The 22,576-nt window shown below is 39.3% G+C and overlaps 1 protein-coding gene across 10 annotated transcripts in view; it reads left to right on the top strand.

The window, feature by feature from the left end:
- UBAP2 (ubiquitin associated protein 2) overlaps positions 1 to 22,576 on the top strand; it is a 124,426-nt gene that overhangs the window by 38,014 nt on the left and 63,836 nt on the right. For 5 of the 10 annotated variants that reach the window (XM_068176758.1, XM_068176751.1, XM_068176750.1 and 2 more), the window contains exons 7-14: positions 5,642 to 5,696; positions 6,866 to 6,969; positions 11,975 to 12,034; positions 13,235 to 13,287; positions 17,744 to 17,811; positions 18,907 to 19,096; positions 19,745 to 19,958; positions 21,388 to 21,659. In XM_068176758.1, the coding sequence (XP_068032859.1) occupies positions 5,642 to 5,696; positions 6,866 to 6,969; positions 11,975 to 12,034; positions 13,235 to 13,287; positions 17,744 to 17,811; positions 18,907 to 19,096; positions 19,745 to 19,958; positions 21,388 to 21,659 (1,016 nt within the window). The remainder of the gene's footprint in view (positions 1 to 5,641; positions 5,697 to 6,865; positions 6,970 to 11,974; positions 12,035 to 13,234; positions 13,288 to 17,743; positions 17,812 to 18,906; positions 19,097 to 19,744; positions 19,959 to 21,387; positions 21,660 to 22,576) is intronic. The other 5 variants (XM_068176754.1, XM_068176753.1, XM_068176752.1 and 2 more) reach the window with 1 other exon arrangement.

Genomic DNA, 22,576 nt, shown 5'->3' with positions numbered 1-22,576 from the left:
AATGGGCTAGTCCCATCTGAGTTGTGCTTCTACACACCTTTCTCGTGTCGCAGTTGAGCAGGACGGGAACGAGAATGACTCCAAGTCAAAGGCAAGAAAATGAACTCTGATTTATTTCAAATGCACCACTCTCTATATAGAGAACATCGTGCAGACTAGTTTCATTGCTCTTAGAGTAAAAACATCTCACACCATTGGTGTGCCGTGAATGACACACAGTGGCAGAACATATCTACAAATAATGTGAGCATCAGGATAGATTAGAGAATTACTTGCATTCCTTCCCAGCTGTCTCTCAGGCTCTTTGCCTGGTTAGAAAACCTTCTCTTTTTCTCTCTGACTGAACTGAGAATATCCACATTCTCGTGCTGCCATGAAGTGTGCATTTGCTTTTCTTGCCATGTACAGATGGTACCAGAGTGGAGAAGTGATTATGTGATGAGTGTTTTGAACTCCTAGTAGGTTTTAGTGAAAACAGAAAAACTTATCTCCTGCCTGGGTTGGGTATAAGTATTGACCTTTCTAGAAATTCATTCAGAAGAAGAAAAATACAAAGAGTAAGGCAGCAAGTGACAGTAGTAGGAGACTCCGCTGAGAGGTACAGAGGCACTCCTTTGGTGACATGTTGTGCTTTCTAGAGAAGTGCACTGCTTACCAGCGGCTCTTATCAGGGATGTAGCCGAGACTACCAGGCTTCTTGTGGTCCACTGAATGTTACTTCCTGCTGTTGTTTCGTCTAGGCACAAAGGGTACAGCCAGGAGCAGTCTGAACAGCATCAAGGGGGATTACAGAGCCCTGGGTGTGGCCATAAGGCACTCTGTAGCAGCTAGTTTTTGCAGGTAGTTTTTTTATCCATCCTCTCAGTCAAAAACAAAGTGGGTCACAAGGGCCGGTTGTATTTGGAGAATCAGCAGGTGGTTATAGGTCTTGTGCCACAGCAGGGGGTTTCACTTCTTAGACCAGGGGACTCTCTTTGAGAAACCTGGTCTTCTGGGGAATGATGTGGTCCATCTGTCAGGGAAGGAGACGAGCATCTTTGGTCATCCTGGCTTCATGAAAGGTAATTTGCACCTGACTGATCCAGTGTCCTTCTGTGATGGAGTGATTGTAACAATCAACAAGGAAAGGCTGGCATCATCTATCTGGACTTCTGTAAGGCTTTTGACATGGTCACACATGACATCCTTATCTCTGCACTGGAGAGAGAGTGTTTTGAAAGGTGAACTTTTTGATGGATAAAGAATTGGCTTCATCCAATCAGTTGGATGCATCCAGTTAGTTGTGGTCAATGGTTCTATGTCCAGATGGAGGCTGGTGACAGGTGGTGTCCCTCAGGGCTTTGTCTTGGAACAGGTGCTCTTTAATTAATAATCTCTATCACTGACACAGTGAGATTGAGTGCACCCTCAGCAAATTTGCAGATACTAAGCTGAGAAGTGCAGTTGACACACCTGAAGGATGGAATGTCATCCAAAGGGACTTGGACAAGCTTGAGGAGTAGCCTATGGGAATCTCATGAGGTTTAACAAGACGAAGTTCAAGATACTGTACGCGGGTCAGGGCAGTCCCAGGCATAAATACAGATGCGGGAGAAGAACTTGAGAGCAGCCCTGCAGAGAAGGACTTTGGACTTCTTACAGATGAAAAGCTGTCAGGAGCTGGCAATGTGTGCTTGCAGCCTAGGGAGCAAACTGGCTTGTGGAGTGGTGAGGAATGTGAAGTTCAAGGGCAGCCTGGGCTGCAGTGACCGTGAAATGGTGGAGGTTGAGACCTTTGCTGCAGTGATGAGGACACATAACAAGCTCACTGCCATGGCCTTCAGGAGAGCAGACTTCAGTCTCTTCAAGGATCTGCTTGGTAGAGTGCCATGGGATAGAGCCCCAGAGGGATGAGGGGCCCAGGAGAGTGGGTTAATATTTAAGGATTCCTTCTTCCAAGCTTAGGAGCAATGCGTCCTAACCAAAAGAAAGACGAATCTACCCCAATTGCATGGATGAAAAGGAGCTCCTGGACAAACTCAAACACAAAAACTAAGCCCAGAGAAGGAGGAAGATTGAGCAGCCAGGGTTCTGGTTGGGAATGCTAAAGTTGTACTGTTGGTGATAAAAGGAAGACAAGGGAAAATGTGGGCCTCCTCTGTAAGAAAACAGGAGACCTGGCTAACTGGGACATGGAGAAGCCAGAGGTACTTAATGACTTTTTTTGCCTTGGTCTTTTCCCACAAGATTTGCAGCCATATGAATTACAGAAGGTAAAGGCAGGGGCTGGAAGAATGAGTAACCATCCACTATAGGAGAGGATCAGGTTTGAGACTCTGAGGAATCTGAAAGTGCACATGTCCATGGGGCCTGACAAGATACATCTGTGGGTCCCCAGGGAAGTGGAAGAGGAAGTGGCTAAGCCACCATCCATCATATTTGAGTTCCCACTGATGAAAAAAAGGGAAGCATAACCTGCATTTTAAAAAGGGAAGGAAGACAGACCTGGGGAACTAGAGGCCAGGCAGTCTCACATCTGTGCCTGGCAAGATCCTGGAGTAGATCCTCCTGGAGGTTAAGGGACTTGGAAAATGTGAGGTGAAAGGTGACAGGCAAACTAACCCTCACAAAAAAAGAGGCAAACAACATGGTTGCTCTAGGCAGCAGAATTTTTTGGTGGCTTGGTGTAAAGGTTTTCTGGCATTTATCAAGGTGGGAACTGTTTCGGAGAGCTGATCCAAAAGTGAACAAATACTGTTTCCTGATAGTTGTTTGGTGCTCACTCACTGGAAAGTGCAAGACTGTCAGTGCACAAAAGTGCAGAGCTTATGATCACTGGTGAGGAAGACCACAATTATAGTAGTTCTAATTTAAATTGGTTTAAATTAACTGTGGGATTGCATGCTTAGTATTTGGGTTCCTGCTGTGAATTCTGAGAGCTTCATTTGCTCACTGACTCTTCAGTCACTGTTAAAAAGCATAAAAAGTTTGCAGATACCCTTTGGGCATTCACAGTAGTTTTGTGACTAACTTCTTTGTCTTAAAAAACTGTACTTCTGTTTTAAGGCCATATTAAAATTTTTACAGCTAAGAGAAGTAGCTTTCTTGGCATGAGATTTTAAGGATATGCTAGTGGTCTGGTTGTATCAAAGAGAATATTAGCCCTTTCCACTGGCATCTTGCACTAGTGACCACGATGTATGAGATCCTGTGTCTGAGTTAGGTGGTATTGCGTTTGTGAACATCCACTGTGCCATATTTTGAGTTAATATTTCATGTGTTTTCTAAGTGTGAATTTAGTATTTTGGTTTGGTACTCCTTTTTGCCTTCATTAGAAAGGTTCTTTTGCATTTGTTGATAAAATCTGATTCCAGTTTTGACTGCAAGCATAGACACAGCATTAAGAATTTAAGGGAATCTACTTGAAACTCTAGTTTAGAATTGTCTTTCAAAGTGATCTGGTATAAAAAAAGCCTTGCTGGCTAGTAGTCTAAGATTGTGCATGGAACTTTAGGAACAGCATTTTTTCTTTTTTGCAATTTGTAAAACTGTTGCTTATTGATGTTTTTAGTCAGTACTTTATTGTGCCCATTATGGGAACGTATCTTCTGTATGCCTGGCTTGCTAAAACATCACCTTCTCTTTATTGTGCTAAGGTTGTTCCTTCTAGCCTTTGCATTTGAGGTACTGGGGTGACTTACCTCCTCTTTTAAAGTCTATTTCTTTTTCCTTGACAGCTATTTCAATTATCTCTCTGTACCTTATATCTGTCTCACTCAAAACTCCTTCTGGTTGACTGTTTCTGTGTTTTGCAGCTCCCAGTTGGACTTGTACCTTAGGCTGTCAGAAAACTGTTGATCTTGGTTCTGCACAATTTCTGTAAATGGTTTTCAATGCTATATTGATAGCGATTGAAAGTAATTTAATTTCATTATGGCCCCTGCCATCTCCTCAGGTAAACTTGTGTAGCTGATTCTACTCTTAAAAAAACTTACTGGACAGAAAGGTAATCCAGAGTGCTCTGACTTTGGCAGAGGATAGCAGAAGAGTAGGTAGGGTGAGCAACAAAGTTCAGCAGCCAAGTTAGAGGCAGTTGGGTACAGTGGGGTTTGGGCCACTGTTGTTTATGGCAAAAAGCACATGGGCTCAGTGAAGAAGGGTGGCAAATGCCAGGTTACAGCAGTTGTTGCTTCTTTCCTAACCTCTGTCTGCCTTCTCTCCTACCAGTTGTGAAAAGAGGGCAAAGAAGGAAAGATAATGTAGAGATAACAGAGCTGGTCAGTGTCAGACTTAAGCTGTTCTATGTTCTTATCCCAACAAAATTCTGTGTGTTGCTGGATGGGAATCTTTCCTCTACTTTGATGCTTCTAAGAAATCTTGAAAAAGTAGGTCCAGAGTTGTCTTTTATCACTTCAACAGTGAACTGGGGTAAGGGGAAGAAAGAGTGGTGAGAGCAGGAAACACAAAGTCATTAAAGTAGAACCTTCCTAAAGTGGTGTTACCATGTTCTGGAGGTACTGCTCTTACTCAGTTTGGGTGATCTCCTGAAAGTAAGAAGTAATTCTGATCCAACTTTGAACATTCTGTTGTAGGTAGTTCTGATTTATGGGCATCAGTGTTTTGGTGATTTAGGATTATAATTTTTGTGTGCTCTGGTAAACTTGTAGTTGCTTGGTGACTTATAATTACCACATAATTTTGTCATTAAAATAAACATTATTTTGTTCTCTGAGTGCAGCTCTTGACCTCCTGTTCTAGTAATACAAAATAATATTCTTACCCTTTCTCAAAAAACCTGAACAAACTGGGTAAGCCTTACATAAAACAGCTAAAAAGGTGGGGAAGGAAATCTATGCAGAAATATATTACATATAAGAAATATTTGGTAACGCTTTTTGTGGACATTTGCTTTGTCTATACTTGAATAACACAAAAATTTTCATGCCTTGTTAACAATATACCGTGTGCAAAATTTAAGCTATTAATTGTATCAAGAAGCTCGTAAACTGAGGCTGATAATCAAAATTTGAGAAAACAAATACTTGTTAAAACAAATGAATATTTTAGTGAATGATAACAAGGAAGATAAGTTACTTGATTTAGGTATTTTCCTGTCAGTAACTGTGATGAAAGGTGAGGCAGAAGGAATGTGCGATCAGACATTGGTAAAAGCACAGGCGGGTGGACAAGTGGTCAGAGTCAGAGAAGGAAACAAATGGAGTATTTCAACTTTTTCCTCACAGATAAGAAGTGGCAGTGATTTGCTTGAGTGATCAGGATACTCAGGGAGGCTGGGATTCTAGAGCATCTTAGGCAAAAATGAAAAAATACAGACGAAATTTTGAACAATGTCTAATAAGTTGGCAATAGCAGTGTTTGGAATGAGTCTTTAGGTAATTTCTTTTAATGGCATTTGGAGCTACTTTGTGAGACACAGAAAAGATGCCATGTAATTGAAGATGCTACTGAAATATGTGGCCTTAGATGAACCAAGGCTTAATTGAGTGTGTTAGGGAAGCAAATTCTGTGTGGAAATTTGAGAAGTAAATTATATTTAATTTAAACTATGGTAGTTTTGTTCAACTGTGGCATTCTTTAATGTGACAGACTAGTGACTGGTGGCTCCTCTGCTGTTGCTGTTAAATGGTGTTTTCTCTCCTAGGGTTTGGACGTGGCAGAGGGAGAGGAGCGGGGAGGTTTTCAGCCCAAGGCATGGGGTAAGAAACATGCAGAGCACAGATTTTGGCAAGGATCAAACACAGTGGCAGTATTTATTGACAATGTTGCCACTGTATGTATGGATGTTGCTGTATGTTTGATAAACCAATATAGGTGCAAAAATTGAAAAATCTCTTAGGTGATGAATGGAAATTTTTTGTCTTAAACTGGTGTTTCTAACTAGGCACACCTGTAGAATCTTAGTGTATGTTTATTCAGTGTTAATATCTCAAATTTGGAGAGCTATGCCTGCCTATTAGTAGCAGCCACATAGTGCCTTGGAGTCTGAAAGTTGTGTACTACACATAGTCTTAGGTAAATTTTAAACCAGATTTATTTCAGTGTAATGTAGAGCTTGCAGTGAACATATATAAAACTTGAAAGTGGCAATTCTAAACTTTGTTCTGTTTTTGAGGTTTCATGCTTTAGCTGTTTGGACTCATATGGACCTTAAAACAGATTCAGTAGAAGTTATTCAGCAGCTTAAAAGCTTGCTCTCAATTTTGTTGGAATAACTTGGCTTATAGAAATGTAGCCTCCACTACTTTCACTCAGTGTTTGCCTTTAATGACACTTCAGCGTCATGACATCAGTGATGTGGTGATGAACTGTAGTCTTGTTCTACTTCTCTAATAATTCTTCTTGTTCGTACTTGCAGATGATGAAGTGAAAAGAGGTTTTTCTTCAATAATGCTTCTTCACCTTTTAGCTACATCTGTGTATTTTTAGCATTGGTATCAACAGAGCATTTTGAAATAATCTTACTGGTGCTCTAAAAGGACATGATACTGGTCACTTATCAGTCAGCCACCTGCTGAAAAACTTAGCAGTTGAGAGAGTCTTATTGTTGTGTTTATAAACTAATGCTTTATAACACTGGGAGGAATTGGGATGCTATTAACTGGTTTTTCAGGAATTTATTTGGTCCAGTGTCTCTACAGGAATTTTGTTTACCAGTCTCTTCACTTTTTTTTCTCTTCTTCTCTTTTCTCCCTTTTTATCTCTGTCTGCTCATAGAAGAATTTTTTTTTTAACTAAAAGCTGTCAAGATAACTTATGTGGAAATCAAGATGTTAAATCTTATACAACTTCAGCTAAAAATTATGACACTTATGCTCACTGAATGACCCATGTGTTCTCTTCCATTTCTTAACTTTCAAAACTCTAGGACATTTAATCCTGCAGACTATACGGAGTCTTCTGTCACTGATGGCTTTGGGACAAAGTCAGAGATCTGGGAGACTGGTCAGAATGATGCAGATGATGGAACTGGTAAGATGCTTCAAGAAGTGGAAGGATTGGAATGAAGACCTATAGCATATTGCAGCTAAAATAACCATTCTGTTAGTGTTCAATAAACTTCTGAAAATTTATATACATCTCTTGTGACACAGATATTAGGTGATTTTTAAGTTTAACTGCTGCTGATATGCAGAGCATGAGTGTCTCTCCTGAGAGAATGAAGGGAGGCATTTTGCAATTCTTTTGTTATAGTACCAATAAACCCTTGAGAGACAAAGGAATTCGAAGAGTCATTGGAAGAATCTTGTATGTAAAGAAGTGTTTAGATATCTTAATACTGCTTAAGATCTCACTGAATGTCGTTAAGGCGCATAAGTCCTCCTAGAATTGATTGGTCCACAGGCTTTAGGCAATAGGATGTGAATATCTAAGAAGAAAAAGAAAAGAAAAAAGTTTACAAGTACTAATTCACTCAGTGACACTGGGATGGCTTTTGAAGCCCCAGCTGCACAATGCAGAAATGTAAGGATATGAGTCTCTGCATGGAGGAGAGTTCCAAGATCTGCGACTTCTGAAGAGAAAAATTATTAATTAAAGCACGAGTAGGCACTTGAATTGAAGCCAAAAAGCCATTGACCTGTCTGAAGATCAAGGCAGATGTGTGTTTCTGTATGAAGTTTCAAGTGAGAAGTACACACTTCCAGCTAAAGGCAAGAGACTGACATAGTTTGGAAAGGAACCATTTGGCAGTGATCTCATGGTGATTCAGAAGTGAGGGTGGCCTGCTTATCTGTGATGGGAAAAATAGGATACCTTGCTGCTTCCTGTGTTCTGTGATAGGATATGAAGGCAAAGTAAACCATGTGTTGGTTTGGAATGGAGAAGCTCATGTGTTTTTGTCCTCACTTGGGAGCCATTGAGTGTATTTCTTTTAACTGCAGCAATGGGTAACTCTTCTGATCTCTTCATTGGTGAAGCCTACTCAGGTGATTTTTCATCTACTGCTGTGTCAAGTGTGGAAGCTGATCCTGAAGGGCAGAGTGTGCTCTGTCGAGCTCTGCTGTGAGCCACTTGAGATGCAGCTTTCTGAATGTCTTACAAGCCATTTTCCACTTAACCAGAGAAGACAACAACAGGCTTAAAGTTTAGGGAGGCTTATTAAGCAGCTGTCTTGTCACTCTGATTGCCTTCTCAACCAGTGTGGAAGAGTGGCTTTGAGTATATTTGTGGTTGTTAATGGGAGCATTCTTGCCAAATATGGTATCTCTCTAAGGAATTACTTCTTAAATTACTTGGTGCTGTAGCACGAACAGAAACACACCTTTTGTTTTCACTCACATTAGTTTTTCAAATAAGGAAGATACCTAATGTCTTGAAAATTCCTTTGGGGATTCTTATGTTATTGTTTGCTACCTGTTGGCGAGGGGCAGGGTATGTTATCACAAGCATTGCAGAAGTTATAAGGTTTACTAAGTAAAGAAAGATCTGCAAGAAAGGTACTAGGAGAGTGGACCAGAGGTAGAGAGTCACTGGTTTGTTACTATTGATTGCAGCTGTAAGGGTATAGCTTACATATGACTTGTGCTCTACTTCCAAAATAAACTCAAGTGTTCTGAGACCTTCCCTGCTAACTCAGAGTAGCCTCCATGTGCCTCTGTTACAGCAGCCTCTGTCCCTTTAGGCAGAGCCTCCTTGTCCTTCTTACTCAGTGTTCAGTAATGGAAGAAATCTGCCTAGGAATAAGAGTAGTTTGGTGTGGGTAAACAGATCCCTCTAACAGTATGAATGTGTCATTGTTAGAGGTGTGCTGCTGACAGAGTGGTGGAAATTCAGAGTTTTGATGTGTGGAATTTCTATTTGGATGCCAAGCACATATTAGCTGTGCACAAGTTACCAGTAACCACACTGGACTTCAATAACACAGCTTAAGGCATGCATGGAAATTTGGGAAGAATTGTAGGAAGAAGGTGTGAGAAGGCAATTGAGAATTTTTGCTGGCCTTGTCAGATGAATGAATCTTTGAGGTCTGAATAAGTGGGTGTCATTGTAAGGGAGTTCCTGCAAAATTACTTGATTGGCAGAAAATTAAACTAAACTAGGTAAATGTGAATGTTCTTGTTGGACTTTACCTTTTCGTTGCTAATCTTAATTTACTTTCAAATGAAGAAGGTACAATAAATGACAAAACAAAAATGTCTCTCTGAAGAACGCTTTCTTTTATGGTGTTGTAGACGAGCTCTAGGAATGTCTGAAAGAAGTCCCTGGGCTAAAAGGAATCACTTAAGAAAGAACAGTCTTTAAAATTGAATCATCAGTTGTCCCAAGTGGGTAGCACTTTCAGCCTTTTGCTGGAAAGCAGCTTGAGGGTTTTTAGATGAAGCTGCAGCTGGGGTGGTAATTTTACAGCAGAAGAGACTGCTGGGAAGGAACATGGAAGTAGTGCTGAGGGGGACAGTGGCAGACAAGGTATGGGGCTGGAAGTAAGTTGCATAAAGTTGAGCATTATTTGACTTGGTTATCCCAAATATTAATTTTCAGGTTCCTCCCGCTAAAATTTACAGTGCTATTTTGTTAATTACAAATCAATGACCCAATTATTTCCCAATGAGGAGTCAACTAAAGTTTTGAATGTGGGAACTATATATGTATGGAAGACTTATAAAGCTTGCAGTGGGCTTTATAGATATCTGGTAAGAGTTTATACAGGAAGGAAATTGCTCTCTTTATTCCTCATTACCCAGTCCCATTTCTTATTTCATCTAAAAAGAAGGTAAAAAATATTAACTTATGATATCTGCTTGGAAAACTAGTGTCTTCCATCTGCAGTTACATTAAAGAGTAGATAACTGAGTAAATACCTACAGAAATAAGAGATCTTTGCTTATCAAAATATTTTCTGGAGACATTATAGCAATATAAACTCTTTGTGATTTTTGAATTATGTACTAAGTATTTCTTTCTTTAGCCACTGCTGGGGAAATTAATATTATCATTAAAATTGTATTCAGCATTTGTTTCCAAAATGTAGTTTCTGTCATGTGTACCCTGAAAGTGCTCTAAAATCCTATGCCTTGAATTATTGCAGATGCCAGAGGCCTCATGATAACTTGAATAGTGTTTCTAGATGCACCATTGTGTAATCCAGTAGAAAAGCTAGCTGGTTCAGTGAAGGTAAAATTTAGTGTTGGTTGAAATATAGACTGAAGGGCAAGTCTTTAATAGTTCATAAAGTTATATCTAATTGTATTCCAAATAATACAGCATCAGTTTTCCTGCATCCTAATTTATATAGAAATAATTCACAGATGAAAGGCAAAGAGAAGGGACAGATGAAGAGAAACAAAATTACCAGTCCTCTTCCAAAAGGGAATAAAGTCGAGCAGCATCATTTCTCCGTTACCTTTTTTGTAATGTACGGGGCAGTGGGAGAGCATGAGCACAAATCAACGCAGTTCTTATACATAAATAATATTGGAGGTGCTCACTTCTCAAAGTTGGTTGTAAAAATGGCCTGGTGTTCAGGTAATTTACTCAGGTCTCTACTTGGATAGAACTTCACAAGTCTAATGGAAAAACTTCCTTTGTTATCTTAATTATTAACAGCCTTAAATTACTCTGAACTAAAGAATGACTAGAAGTAAAATTAAATTATAGAGTAACTTCCAAGAGGGACACTTGTGTTCCTTGGAAGGTACAAGGAAGTTGGTGTTTTTGTTTTCTGGGGGTTTTGGATTGGTGTGTTTTTTTTTTTTTCCCACTATCTGCTGTAAAATTCAGATGGAACATTTTAAGGAAACCTTCAAGTCTTTGTAGAATGCAAATCCAGAAGGAAAGAACTAGTACATTGGTTTCTAGAATGCAAATCCAGAAGGAAAGAACTAGTACATTGATTTGGCATAGACCAAGTTAAATTTATTTTGGGGCTAATATAAAGAACTATTCAAAGAAAGGGTAAAAAATTAAGGAGTGTGACAGAGAGAGAAGATAATTGGAGGAACATAGCTGAAGACTCATTAAAAGAAGTATTCTGTCTTTATTGGCTTGATAACTTTCTAAGCTGAACTTGTTACAAAGAAAAAGAGGAAAGGGTCACACATTACCACCTAAGTTGAAGCTTGTATGACAAGGATTCTAGAAAACACAAAAAATATAATTTTGATGTAAACAGAAAACACTTGAATTGTGATGCTTTGCAAAGCTTGGGGGAAAGACTGGGAAGAGGATGCATGAGTTGCAGTAATGCCAAGGTGGGTTTTGGACTAAAAAGAAATTGATGTGCCTGTGGCAAGATGTGACTTAGAAATCCCATCAATAGGAGGAAGGCATTTGAAAACTGGATTTAGTGCAGAGAAGAGTACTGAAATAACTGAGAATGGAATGCTTGAGTTGGGAAGGAAGAGTGTTAGTAAATGGCACTAGTAAACTTGGCAGCCTGGGTAAACTAATAAAAGGGTGAAAGGCTGTACACAGTATTTAAAAGAGTAAATCCTCAGAACTAGTCTTATAAGAGGGAACCACAGACAGTTGTTTAAATTTAATGTCAGGAAAACATCACAAGTATTATTTCAAGTAAGTTTGGTCTCTCAAAGGTGGTGGAAAATACACAAGAGTCTGACTTGATGTACTTGAGCCCTTTTAGTGTTTATTTTATCAGACTCCGAGCTCTGTTTTAGTGTTCTGGTGTCAGTGCAAGGCTTATCTTCTAGAGAGGTGTTGGCACTGGCTTGTGGGAGATAAATACAAGCAGGGCAAATACTTTGATTTCTTCTTCAAAGAAGAAATACTGGGGGAAGGGATTCTGTGCTGGTCAGGGGAAGGGGAAGAAAATCAGCTGTTCTCTAAAAACTGCTGCTCATTGGGCTTTTCCTCCTTTACAAAATTTCTGTAGAAATGTGTGGATTACTCTAGAAATTTGCAGCATTGTAGTAGTTTGGCTACAGGATATGGTTATTCGTAAAAACATCAGCCCTGGGTAGCGGTCGTTTGCTAAAATGTGAGCATGAGATGTTTCAGGCAACTCTATATTGCTCCACAGAGCCCACACAGAGTGGATGTTACCTTGCTCAGGACCTGCCAAATAATTTTGGACTCCAAGGTATAGTTCCCCTCTCTTCCCCCCACTGTGTGTAAACTCCATGGTCAGCCCATTTGTCGGACAGGACTGGTGCTGCTCAACCCTCCTCTGCCAAAACCCGCTGTGGCGTTGCAGGGTACGAGAGGAAGCACCAATGTAGTGCTGACATTAGTACCAGGTGGCTTTGATGCTGTCTTTGGGGGGCTTGTTTCTGGATTAATGTGTCTCAGACCAGTTCCTGGTTAAATGAAAGGAGATGATTGAAGCAGGAGTCTCTTTGCTTTGTTCTTGATCCAGGGTGCTGGTGGTGCTACCTTTGGTGCTGGTGTTTTCTTTGCTCATGGTTGCACAGTTTACACAAAGGCTCTGATTGTTGTTGGAATAACCTTCTCTGTACTGCTGCCAGTGATCAAGGCCTTCAGACCTTTTATTGCTCTTGCATGTCTGTACCTGCTGTTTCCTATAGAAGGGGTTGGGTTTTTGCATCCACAGGGTTGGTTTCTGTGGTTTTCTTATTTCTGCATGCTTCACTGTGCTCCAGAGTTTGCCAAATCCAGTCTGCCACAAGTTACAGGAAATGATTTTTAGCTACAGTAGAAATTTAAAGACTGTCCTGCTACCATCATAAGAATTATTTATGTTCTAAAAGAAATTGCTCTCTCAGGGGAAGGAATTAGAGTTGTTCTACTCTGAGGAGTGAATTAACAGGTTGTAAACTAGTCTCCACAGGCATAGTTTGGGTCTTGAAATTGAATGTGTGTTGAAAGTAGGATTGTGGGTATTGGAGCAGGTGTTGGTGGTTGTGTTTTGTTCTGTATGAATTTGTGTGTGAAACTAGAGGATCCTGTGGGAGGGTTGAGTAACCTCTCACTGCCGTTGGCCCTATAAGAGGAAGTTCTTCCAATGTTTGGGATTAATCACTAGGTGCAGATGTGCGTTCATGCAAATTGAATCCGGTACCATAGGGGCTAAGAAATTCCTGAAATCAGAAATCAAAGGCAGGGGGAAAGGAGTGGTGGTGTTTCCCTCACAAATTTTTAATTCTGCAGACCAATTTCCTAAAGCTTCCAACCATGTTTCCAAGTATGTTTCCAACCTCCATCTCCTTGCTTTGTGTTCCACTGATAAAGAAAACATGATTGCTTGTAAAGCAGAAGGATTGAAACACAGTGTTGTGCCTTTAACTTGTACCTGTTTTCTTTCTTTCCCCTATTGTAATAGGAGCATGGAAAAACTCAATAGAAGAATGGACAGCCGAAGACTGGAATGAAGATGTAAGTGCAACTGGCTGAGTATATCAACTGATTATTTATTCTCTTCAGAGTTTGTGGTGTTTCCAAAACTAAATATTTGAAGTAACCCATTATTTCAAGTTTATTTTAAGTAGAGTAGACTGAAAATAAGTAATCCCTTTTGCCTCCTCCTGCAAGGTGGAATGTCAGTGTTAGTCCTGGAAATGTGTGAATGTTTCATGTAACTGTTATGGAAACTCCATCCTTACCTAATGATAGGGATGCATCTTTTGAGAGAATTGAAAGAAACTCTTAAATTCCTAGGTTTTCTGTATCAGTTAATGTCATCAAAAGCTGACATATTTTAAACCAGTCTTTAGTTTCCTCAGTGTGTGCTAGAGATGGAATAAGGGCTAAGAATGGTGGAAATCTATGGGCTATTCTCACCCCTGTTTGATGCTGGTACAATAAAGCATTTATCGTAAAGGAGGGGTGTTGAGCAATGCTGACTACGGATAGAATTTGTTTTAATTGCTTACTAGAGGTGAATAATTTGCAAATGAATTTTGAAATCTCTAGCCCATTGTTAATTTTTATTAATTTTGGATCCTGGAAAAATCCCTGTAACCTACGAGAAAGTTATTTTTCTGCTAATATTCAGAAAGAGTGAATGAAATATCAAGATGCAGATACATCAGCCCAAAACACACACAAAAAAGAAAAAAAAGGGGAAAATATGTTGTATCTTTTGTTCTAAAAATAATTGCATTCTATCACAAAAAAAGGACCCTTATTGAATGTGGGCTTTTTAGGAAGGCTATTAGTCCTCCCAGTCCGGGGCCGGATGCCATCTAGTGCCTTGATCAATGATTGGGAAGTAAAACTAAAGTAATTGCTTAATAAAATGTTTGTAAAGTACAAAATGTGTTGGAATAGCATTTGAAAGTAAGCCAGTCATGCAGTGAGATTTGGACCTCTACAGGATTTGAACTGTTGCAAATGAAAAATACTTTAATATAGCCAAGTATCCATGTGTTTTATAGGAATAAAGACACACTTTCAGAACAAGGGTCTGGAAAGCAGCAACTCAGAAGTTTTCAGGATTGTAGTGGATGATGAAAAAAGAACAGCTCATCATGAGCTGATGCTGTATTAAAAAAGTTCCTATTGTGGTATTTTTGCTTGTTGGCACTCTTCCCCATCTCTTAGTCATTCTTGAGTTATGTTTCTGTATGTGGATGCTCTTGAACTTGATTCTTAAGTACCAAATCAAATTTCTTATTGCATTTACACATGAAAAATTGTGTATAATAGCTGAAAATGTCTGATCAAAGATCCTTGAGAAGGGAGATTTTAGCTGAAAGGGTTACTCTAGGAGCATATGATGGACTCTGGTTTTAGTCTAGCGGAGGTGTAGTATGAACCTGTGTCTGGAAAATGGATCCATGCATTTAAGTGTGTAACGAACAGTTCTAGTGGCATGGCTATTGATTAAAAGAACCAAGGAAGCTGATCTATTTGCTGTCTGCAGGGAAAGATCAGATGTTTTTCTAAAGAATATTTCTGTTTAAATATGGTGTTCTCTAGTCAGATACAAGTTATGAGCAAGTGAGTGAAGTTTAATATTGTTTGACCCAAGAAGAATTAGGTCTTTGTGACCTAATAGCCCTGTCTGGTCCTTATCTTCTGCAGTGAGTATTAAGCAAGTATAATAGATTGTCGAGGTGCTATTAAATAGAGTGGAAACTGCTTGCAGTGAAAATAGGAGGTTGTGTTTTTTTAAAGGGATATTCAGGGCATTAACAATGAAGGACTAGACAAATATTGAGGTACTTTAGGTGGCTCTAGATTTTACTCTTAAAAGAAAGTAAAGTTTAACTACAGCAACTATTCCAAAGAAAAGAAATAGAATAAATACAAATTGCTGGAAAGTGGGTAATGGCAAACATTTTCTGTAAGGTGTTGGTAGTGCTAGTTTTTATTTGAAACCACAGCAACACTTTTTTTAAAAAAGGAAAGAAAAAAAAAGAAGTGTGCTTTGGTAGAAGTGGTTTGTTTACTAGGAAGCAGCATGAGAAGTTGTTTTAATTTCTTTACCTTCACTACATCATATCAAAACAATAATTAATTTTTTAAAAATTTCTGATTTGTTGATGTTGAGTTTCTGTGAGGATTGTGGAGTATATTTTCCTCTTCTCCTCACCATTCCTGTACTACTTTAGGAGCTGATAGCTAGTTGTCAAGTGCGTTGTCTGTTTGGTGATTGGAGAATGATTTTATCATAGGAACAGGAGCTGGAAAGCACGGGCATTTCACTGCAGATGCAGGACATACCCTTGTGAGGCCAACACCGACAAATGGCTCACAACCATTCGTTCAGATCTGGGAAAATGCCAGAGCCTCAGTGAAAGATTTGTCAGTGTAGTGTGCAGCAACCATAATGGCTCGACTGGGAGCTGAAAATACTACTTCTGAGAAATACTAAATATATTTGGTAATAAAACTTCAGCTGCCACAGCACAAAATATGTTTTGACAAATGCTGTAATCCCTGCAGAGTACTGAATGAAGTGCTTGGTTGGACCTTTTGGCAGTGAGTTTGCCACAGGTTGTAGTGTAAATCTCAATGTAACTGAGCTGGTAGCTGGAGACTTCTGTTTGCATGCTGGTTCATCTATAGAAAGCATTTACTCTCTCACGCATCAAACATGCATTTGCATTGTCACAAACATCCTCAGTCTCCTTATCTCCTTAATATGCTGAATTTTTGGGGTTCATCAGTGTTTGTCCATGGTTAGTCTTTTCCTGGGTTATATGAGTGTAAGAAACTGTTGACATTACAAAGTATTTAATATTTAACCAAGGGATTGCAGACCACAGAGTGCTGCTTGTGCCATTAGCTGACCTCCTTGTGCCATGTAATGTAGGAATATCATAATACCCCAGAAAGTACAGTACACATTGCTCTAAAATAAAACACATCGTGGGGAAAGTGCTGAACAATAGAGGAACAACCTTTTTAACTGAAATGTACTTAAGTGGAATGTTCCTTCTTTGTTTTGGTCAGTACACAGAGTTGTGGGCTGTCAGCGTTCATCTCAGGACAAGTGATCCAGAAATGAGGGATTAAAGTGCATTGTGTTGGCAGGAAGGGAAGGGTAAGAAATGGAGGGAGGAACTGTGTTAAGATCAATTTCTTCGTGGTCTCATGTGCTCCTTGCAAGAGGGTGCTGGGAGAGTATGTGAAATATCTCTACTCTGCCTCTGAGAGGTGATTTGCTCCCAGTCAGCCCTTCTGTGCCCTTCTTAAATCAACAGTGTTTCATAGGAGACCCCTATCAGATGTTTATGTCCAGGGATACACATGCTCTCAGTAGAGCTGCCTGTGGGATGGCAAATGAAATCAGCTCATGTCTGTGATGTCCTTTTAATTGCTGGAAATGTATGCTGTTAAAAATGCATCATTCCTAGAAGACTTGTATCAAATGGCACATGGTATTCTTTGAATAGGTCAGTTATTCTTCAGAGACAAGGCTACTAAAGGAATTAAGGATTTTGTGAAAAGTAAATTTAAAATACAAACATTGTACATGCATAGCTCTGTCTTGCTAAACTTAACCTGTACTGTCTTAGGATCTGTTCTGGTTTGCAAGTACTCCTGTCAATAAAAACAAATTAACCCTAGGAAGTTGTAGCTGTTCAGCCACTAATTTTTAAACGAGAAAAAGTATTTAAAAACTCAACAACATGGCAAAAAACCAAACCCCTCCTTTCCCCCAAAGTCCCAATCAGCTTCACTTGCACTATCTGTGCAAGTATCTCTCTGTATTGTAACAGCATGGTGAAAACGGTGCAGCTTTCCTCTGTGGGTGGTCTGACTAGTTACATGAGTGTCAGCATGGCTCTCATTTTGTTACTCTTTCCCAGCTCATGCTCTCAGAGCACTCAGTTACAATACTGCCTCTCCTAACCGAGCTGCCAAGAAGGAACCAGGAATGCTGCTGGTTCACTGTACTTACTTGCCTCTGCTGGTGGTGGGAGATGAAATGTCAGATGCAAGGATACATGGAATGAGTGGGAGCAGTGCAATGTGTTACCCTTGTGCAACAAGATTTGTCAGAGTGGCTCTGTAGTGTCATAACTTGTCTGTGCATTGATGGTAGAATGGCTGTCACATTAATTACTTTCTACTGGTGTATTTCAGTTAAACTGTTTCCCATGCTGATGTAGTTACATTGGGATACAGTTTTATGCTGGTGTGTGTTGTCAGTAGGTCAAATTTCCTAACCCAACCCTCTAATTAAATAGGTACTTGATTCTGTGGAGAAGATTTTACTGAAGTTTGACTACATGTTTTTGTCTTTTTAAGCAGAGCTTCAGAGTAGCTGTTTGTAATGGTAGTTTGACTTTACTTTTATCTTGAAAGTGCATGACCAAAGTGGAATTTCTGCAGAAGGGAAATGTGAGCATATGAAATTCTTCCCCCATCTCTTTTTCAGCTTTCTGAAACAAAAGTCTTCACTGCTTCTTCTATTCCAGCTGAAAACCATGTGACTCCTGGGCAAAGGTAAGCTTTTCGTCCATGTTTTCCTTGTACTTTAAAAACCTTCTTCTTGACTAAGTAATGTTAGCTTGCACATATAAAATATTGAATAAAAACTCTGTCAGAGATTGGTCAAACTCATCTAAAAATGGAAAAAGCCTTGCTTACAAATTGTTGTTTCTGTGAGTTCCTGAGTTATGTATTCTTGACTGTGAAAGTGGAGACAAACTTATCAAATGTGTGAGCATAACACATCCTCTGTGTCAGAAGATGCTTACATTCCTACTTACAGGCAGGAAGAAAAGTAGCTGGGAAGAAATTTTTTTTTTGCTGTTGAAAAGGAAGCTCTGGCTTTAGTGTCCAGAAAATGGAAAACCTATCTTTGTAAATGCAGAAAGTGTTCAGAATGTAGTGCTTTGACTGATGTTTTAAATGAAAGCTTGCATTGGCAAAAAGGTAAATTCCCTGGCGAACATCAATCACAGTTACAAGCCTTTACTGATGGTAGAGGGTTAAGATCAAGAACCAAAAATAGGTCAGTTGCTGCCTTCCTTTGCTTGCCTTTGTCTTCAAATGCCTTGCTGGTGATGTTGTGGAATCAGCTGCTTCCTTTAGCTTCGTGTTCCTGGAGAGCACGTTGAAGTATAGTAATGAAGGCTTTGGTAGCTGGATAGCATGAGATCTGAAAACTAGATAGGCTAATGGCTCTAAATGTCCTGATTCTGCTGTACTGCAGCAAAGTTTTCCATATAATATGGATGTGATTTGCATGAGGCATGGTGTCACATAGTGTATAATTTATATTTCTTTCTGTCTTAAAGGTAGCCTATTCATGTGCTTTTTGTTCTGTTCTTCCAGTGAATGTCCCTCAGATTATGTTAGAAAATGTTTTAGTTCATCCACTCAAATTGGGATGGGATTTTTTTGTTTGTTACTTACTGGCAAAAAGCTCCCTTCTCTCTCTTTTGTATGATAGACAAAAAACTTTTGAAAAGACTGCTAATCAGTAATAATTCTGTTGCTGGGTTGGCAGCTTTAGTATAGCTAGTGCTTTCTCAGTCAGTGTCAGTGAAGTTTAATCTCTGTGTTCATTCCAGCAAGTTTCACTTTGTCTTACAGCATTGATTTGGTGACACTGCTTCAAAAGCCAGTGACATCTTCCCAAGAGACAGAAGGCAACTCATTTGAGTCTCCCCAGCAGCAGACCTTTGGTCAAGCCTTAGTATTCACAAATTCTCAGCACAGCACTCAGATGGCATCAGGAACAGGCAGCTCCAGTGCTGTAAACTCTTATTCTCCTCAAAGTCTGGTAAAACTATATTATGCTTTCTAAATATTATGTTTTCTAAATGTTATTCATTAGTAAATATTTCAGGTTAAACAAATTTTCCAGTGCTGGTCATATCATGAAGTGTTTTGGTATTTGTTGAAAAATGAAAATGAAGAATGTAATTCTTTCCTTTCAGCTCCCCGCTCCCTCAAAAAATAATACTTTTTTCATTTTGCTGGTTGGTTATTTCTGCATTTACATGAAGTAGTTGTATTAATTTTTGATGTGCTCATTGCTTGCTGATGTAGGATAAAATAATATGTTTACAGTTAAGAGTTCTAGGCCAGAAAACAGATGTGTTATTTCCAAGCACATATTCAACTGCTTCTTGTGGAAGCATGCCTATTTCTGAGTCAGTTTTGAGGGTGTGAGATGAGGTATTTATTCTCTAAAAATCGATCCAACTATTAGTAAAGCAATGATATTTTAAGATGCATGGGTTCAAGTAAGTATTATTGTAATTACAGTAGTGGAAGTTTTTACTGGTCATTTCTTAGTAATCTAAATCTGAAAAGATTTTAGCTGCTGCCAGATAGCAGCTGTAGACATTGACCCTATGATCATGTTCAATTATTAGTTAAAATATTAACTCCCCTCCTTCCCCTCTTCTTCTTTGTCTTTTGGTAGTCGACAGTTCTTTGTTCTGGCTTTGGAGAGCTCAGATCTTCTAAATTGGCAAACTCTACTGGTTCCCAAATCTTGGACCAATTGAAATCACCAGGATTGGGTCAGTTTACCTCTCAACAAATCAATAGCAGTTCTGCCACCACTAGCACAGTTGCTGCGTCATCCTGGGATCTAAAACCACCTAGTACTCAGTCCTCAGTCCTCAGTCAGTTTGGTAAGTGCTTTGACACAGGTTCTTTTCTCTTTCTCTTTATATTAGCCAGTAAGATTCTGTAATGCCAATGATAGTTTAAAATTACTGTAATGAAAGACTTTTTCAAAAAAAAATTAATCCTAGTAATACAATTACTTACAAAATTTTATGTGTTATGTTTATTTGCTGGTAATAAACATCACAAGTGTATCATAAACTAAGTTTTGTTAAACTTAAGTCTATCCCTAAATGTCATTACATGTTTAAAGTTATTGAGCCTTCCAGGTAGTGACATCTTTGATTTAGTGTGCTTGAATATTTACATGGATCTTTGTTGGTGACTGTTTGTCAAGAGATACTGGAAAATACCTATTTTCATTGTACCTATGCTGCTTTTAGCTGAGTGTAAAGTGGTGTACTTGTATTTTGTTTTGTCCCAAATTCTCTCCTCTAATCATTACATGAATTTTGAATGAGTAACTTTGTAATGTCTTCATAATGTGCATCATGCCTCAGTGTTCTTTCCGTAGTGTGCTGTGAAGGATTCGGGTTACTTGTTTTGCATATTTATAATTGTATGAATTTTTCATGTGATTGAGCAAAATTAGTAGCAACAGTGAGAATGACAGATACTTATTTTCTGTAGTGTTGTTCCTAGCAGTATCCTCACTGTGAAGAAGATAGCTCGTGTCTCTCATGTGTGTGTATATTTATGTGTAGATAAACAGCCATTCGTAGCAATTACTATCTTTGACATGCAGACATTCTAAAAAAAATTATGTACATTTTAATGCTTTCTAATGGACTTCACCAACTGAATAAAAACCCTTTCACACTGGAAATGCTGGAGGACTCTGTGGTGGTTGATCAGTGCTTTAGGTCATCACATGGCTTTCAGCATCCAAAAACTGTGAAAGGGAATACTGGGGAAAAACATGTTCATGTCCAGCATCTCTTTGATTCTCAGGTATTATGAGATGGTAGAAGACTTCCTATTTTTTTAATCTTCTCCTTTGCAGGGGAAGGGAATCCTAACTCATAATACCTCTAAACTGCAGCAAGTCTTTACCCCTTGGAAGTAATCACATTATATCAGCACAGTTAATTACAGTGAAGCTTGAAGTGTTTGATTAAAATAATCTGTAACCGTTTTTGAGGACTTGTGTGTGATAATATTGTGGCTGTGTAGATAGGTTTGTTGTCACATTTAAAAAAAAAAACTAAATAATGCTTGGCCACAGTTAAAGTAGAAGATGTGTCAGCTGTTGTCCTTATTAGTGTTAGAGTGATGGTGATCCATGTAAAACCCCTGTGATGTCTGAAAAGACTTGCAAATACTATAGAATCATAACTATTAAGCATCACCTGGATTCTTACATAAAGAGCAGAACTGTGAAGAGCAGAGTTCAATGCTTTAATTTTGATATTTCTTTTTTCCAACACTGACCAGACTTTAAATCCCAGCCTGAGCCATCTCCAGTTCTGAGCCAGCTGACACAGCGACAGCAACAAATGCAGGTGGTTCCTGTTCCTCCTCCTGGGCTGGAGTCGTCCTCCTCCCAGGTAAAACTCCGAGAGCCATCACCAGTAGACACCTCTACAGCTGTTAGCAAAATATTACAGCTCCCTTCTGTCTCTATGGATAACCAGGCAGTGACTGTTCATCAAACCCAGCAGAAACAGATAAAACCACCAAAAAGGAGGATAACTCCAGCATCCAAGGTGGGTAATTGAGTGGTAGCTTGTCATTAGTAAACTTAAAAACTACAGAAACTTGCATCAGCAGTGGCATAGCCAGCAGGACCAGGGCAGTGATTTGTCCCCTTGTACTGGGCACTGGTGAGGCTGCACCTCAAATCCTCTGTCTACTTCTGGGTCCCTCATACGAGGAAGATATTGAGGGGCTGGAGCTTGTCCAGAGAAGGGAACAGAGCTGGGGAAGGACTGGAGCACAGCTCTGAGGAGCAGCTGAGGGAGCTACAGGGGCTCAGCCTGGAGAAAAGGAGACTCAGGGTAAACTTGATCACTCTCTAGAAATGAGGGTGTAGCCAGATGGAGATTGGTCTCTTCTCCCAGGTAACAAGTGACAAGACAAGAGGAAACAGCCTCAAGTTGCACTAGGGAAGGTTTAGATTGGATATTAGGAAAAATGTCATCACTGAGGGGGTTGTGAATCACTGGAGCAGGCTGCCCAGGTAAGTGAGAGAGTTTCTGGAATTGTTTAAAAGATGTGATGCTTAGAGATATGGTTTGGTAGTGCTGGTTTTAATAGTTGACTTGATCTTAATGTTTTTGTCCAAGCTTAATGATTCTATGATTTGATTCAGTATGTGTTTTATATAAATTGCTAGGGGGAAGGAGAGCAAAGATCTTGGTATATTTCTTATCTATGAAGCAGGATGTATTAAGCAGGATAGTTATTAGGTCCAAAATATTGTGATGATATCTTTTGCAAGCACATAGCTTGTTGCTCTGTATGGAAAATGGCTGTTGCTGAGTGATTTTTAGATTGACTTAGTAGCCACAGTATGAATGTTGGTGGAGGGGGGAGCGATGTACAAAGATGATACTTTGTTACTGTGGAATAGTATGGTTTTCTCCTTCAGCTCCAGATTAGAGCAGAATCAGTGGATTAATTT

Source organism: Anomalospiza imberbis, chromosome Z (genome assembly GCF_031753505.1).
Source record: "Anomalospiza imberbis isolate Cuckoo-Finch-1a 21T00152 chromosome Z, ASM3175350v1, whole genome shotgun sequence".
NCBI classification, from domain to species: Eukaryota; Metazoa; Chordata; class Aves; order Passeriformes; family Viduidae; genus Anomalospiza; species Anomalospiza imberbis.
This window is presented reverse-complemented; position numbering and strand designations above follow the sequence as displayed.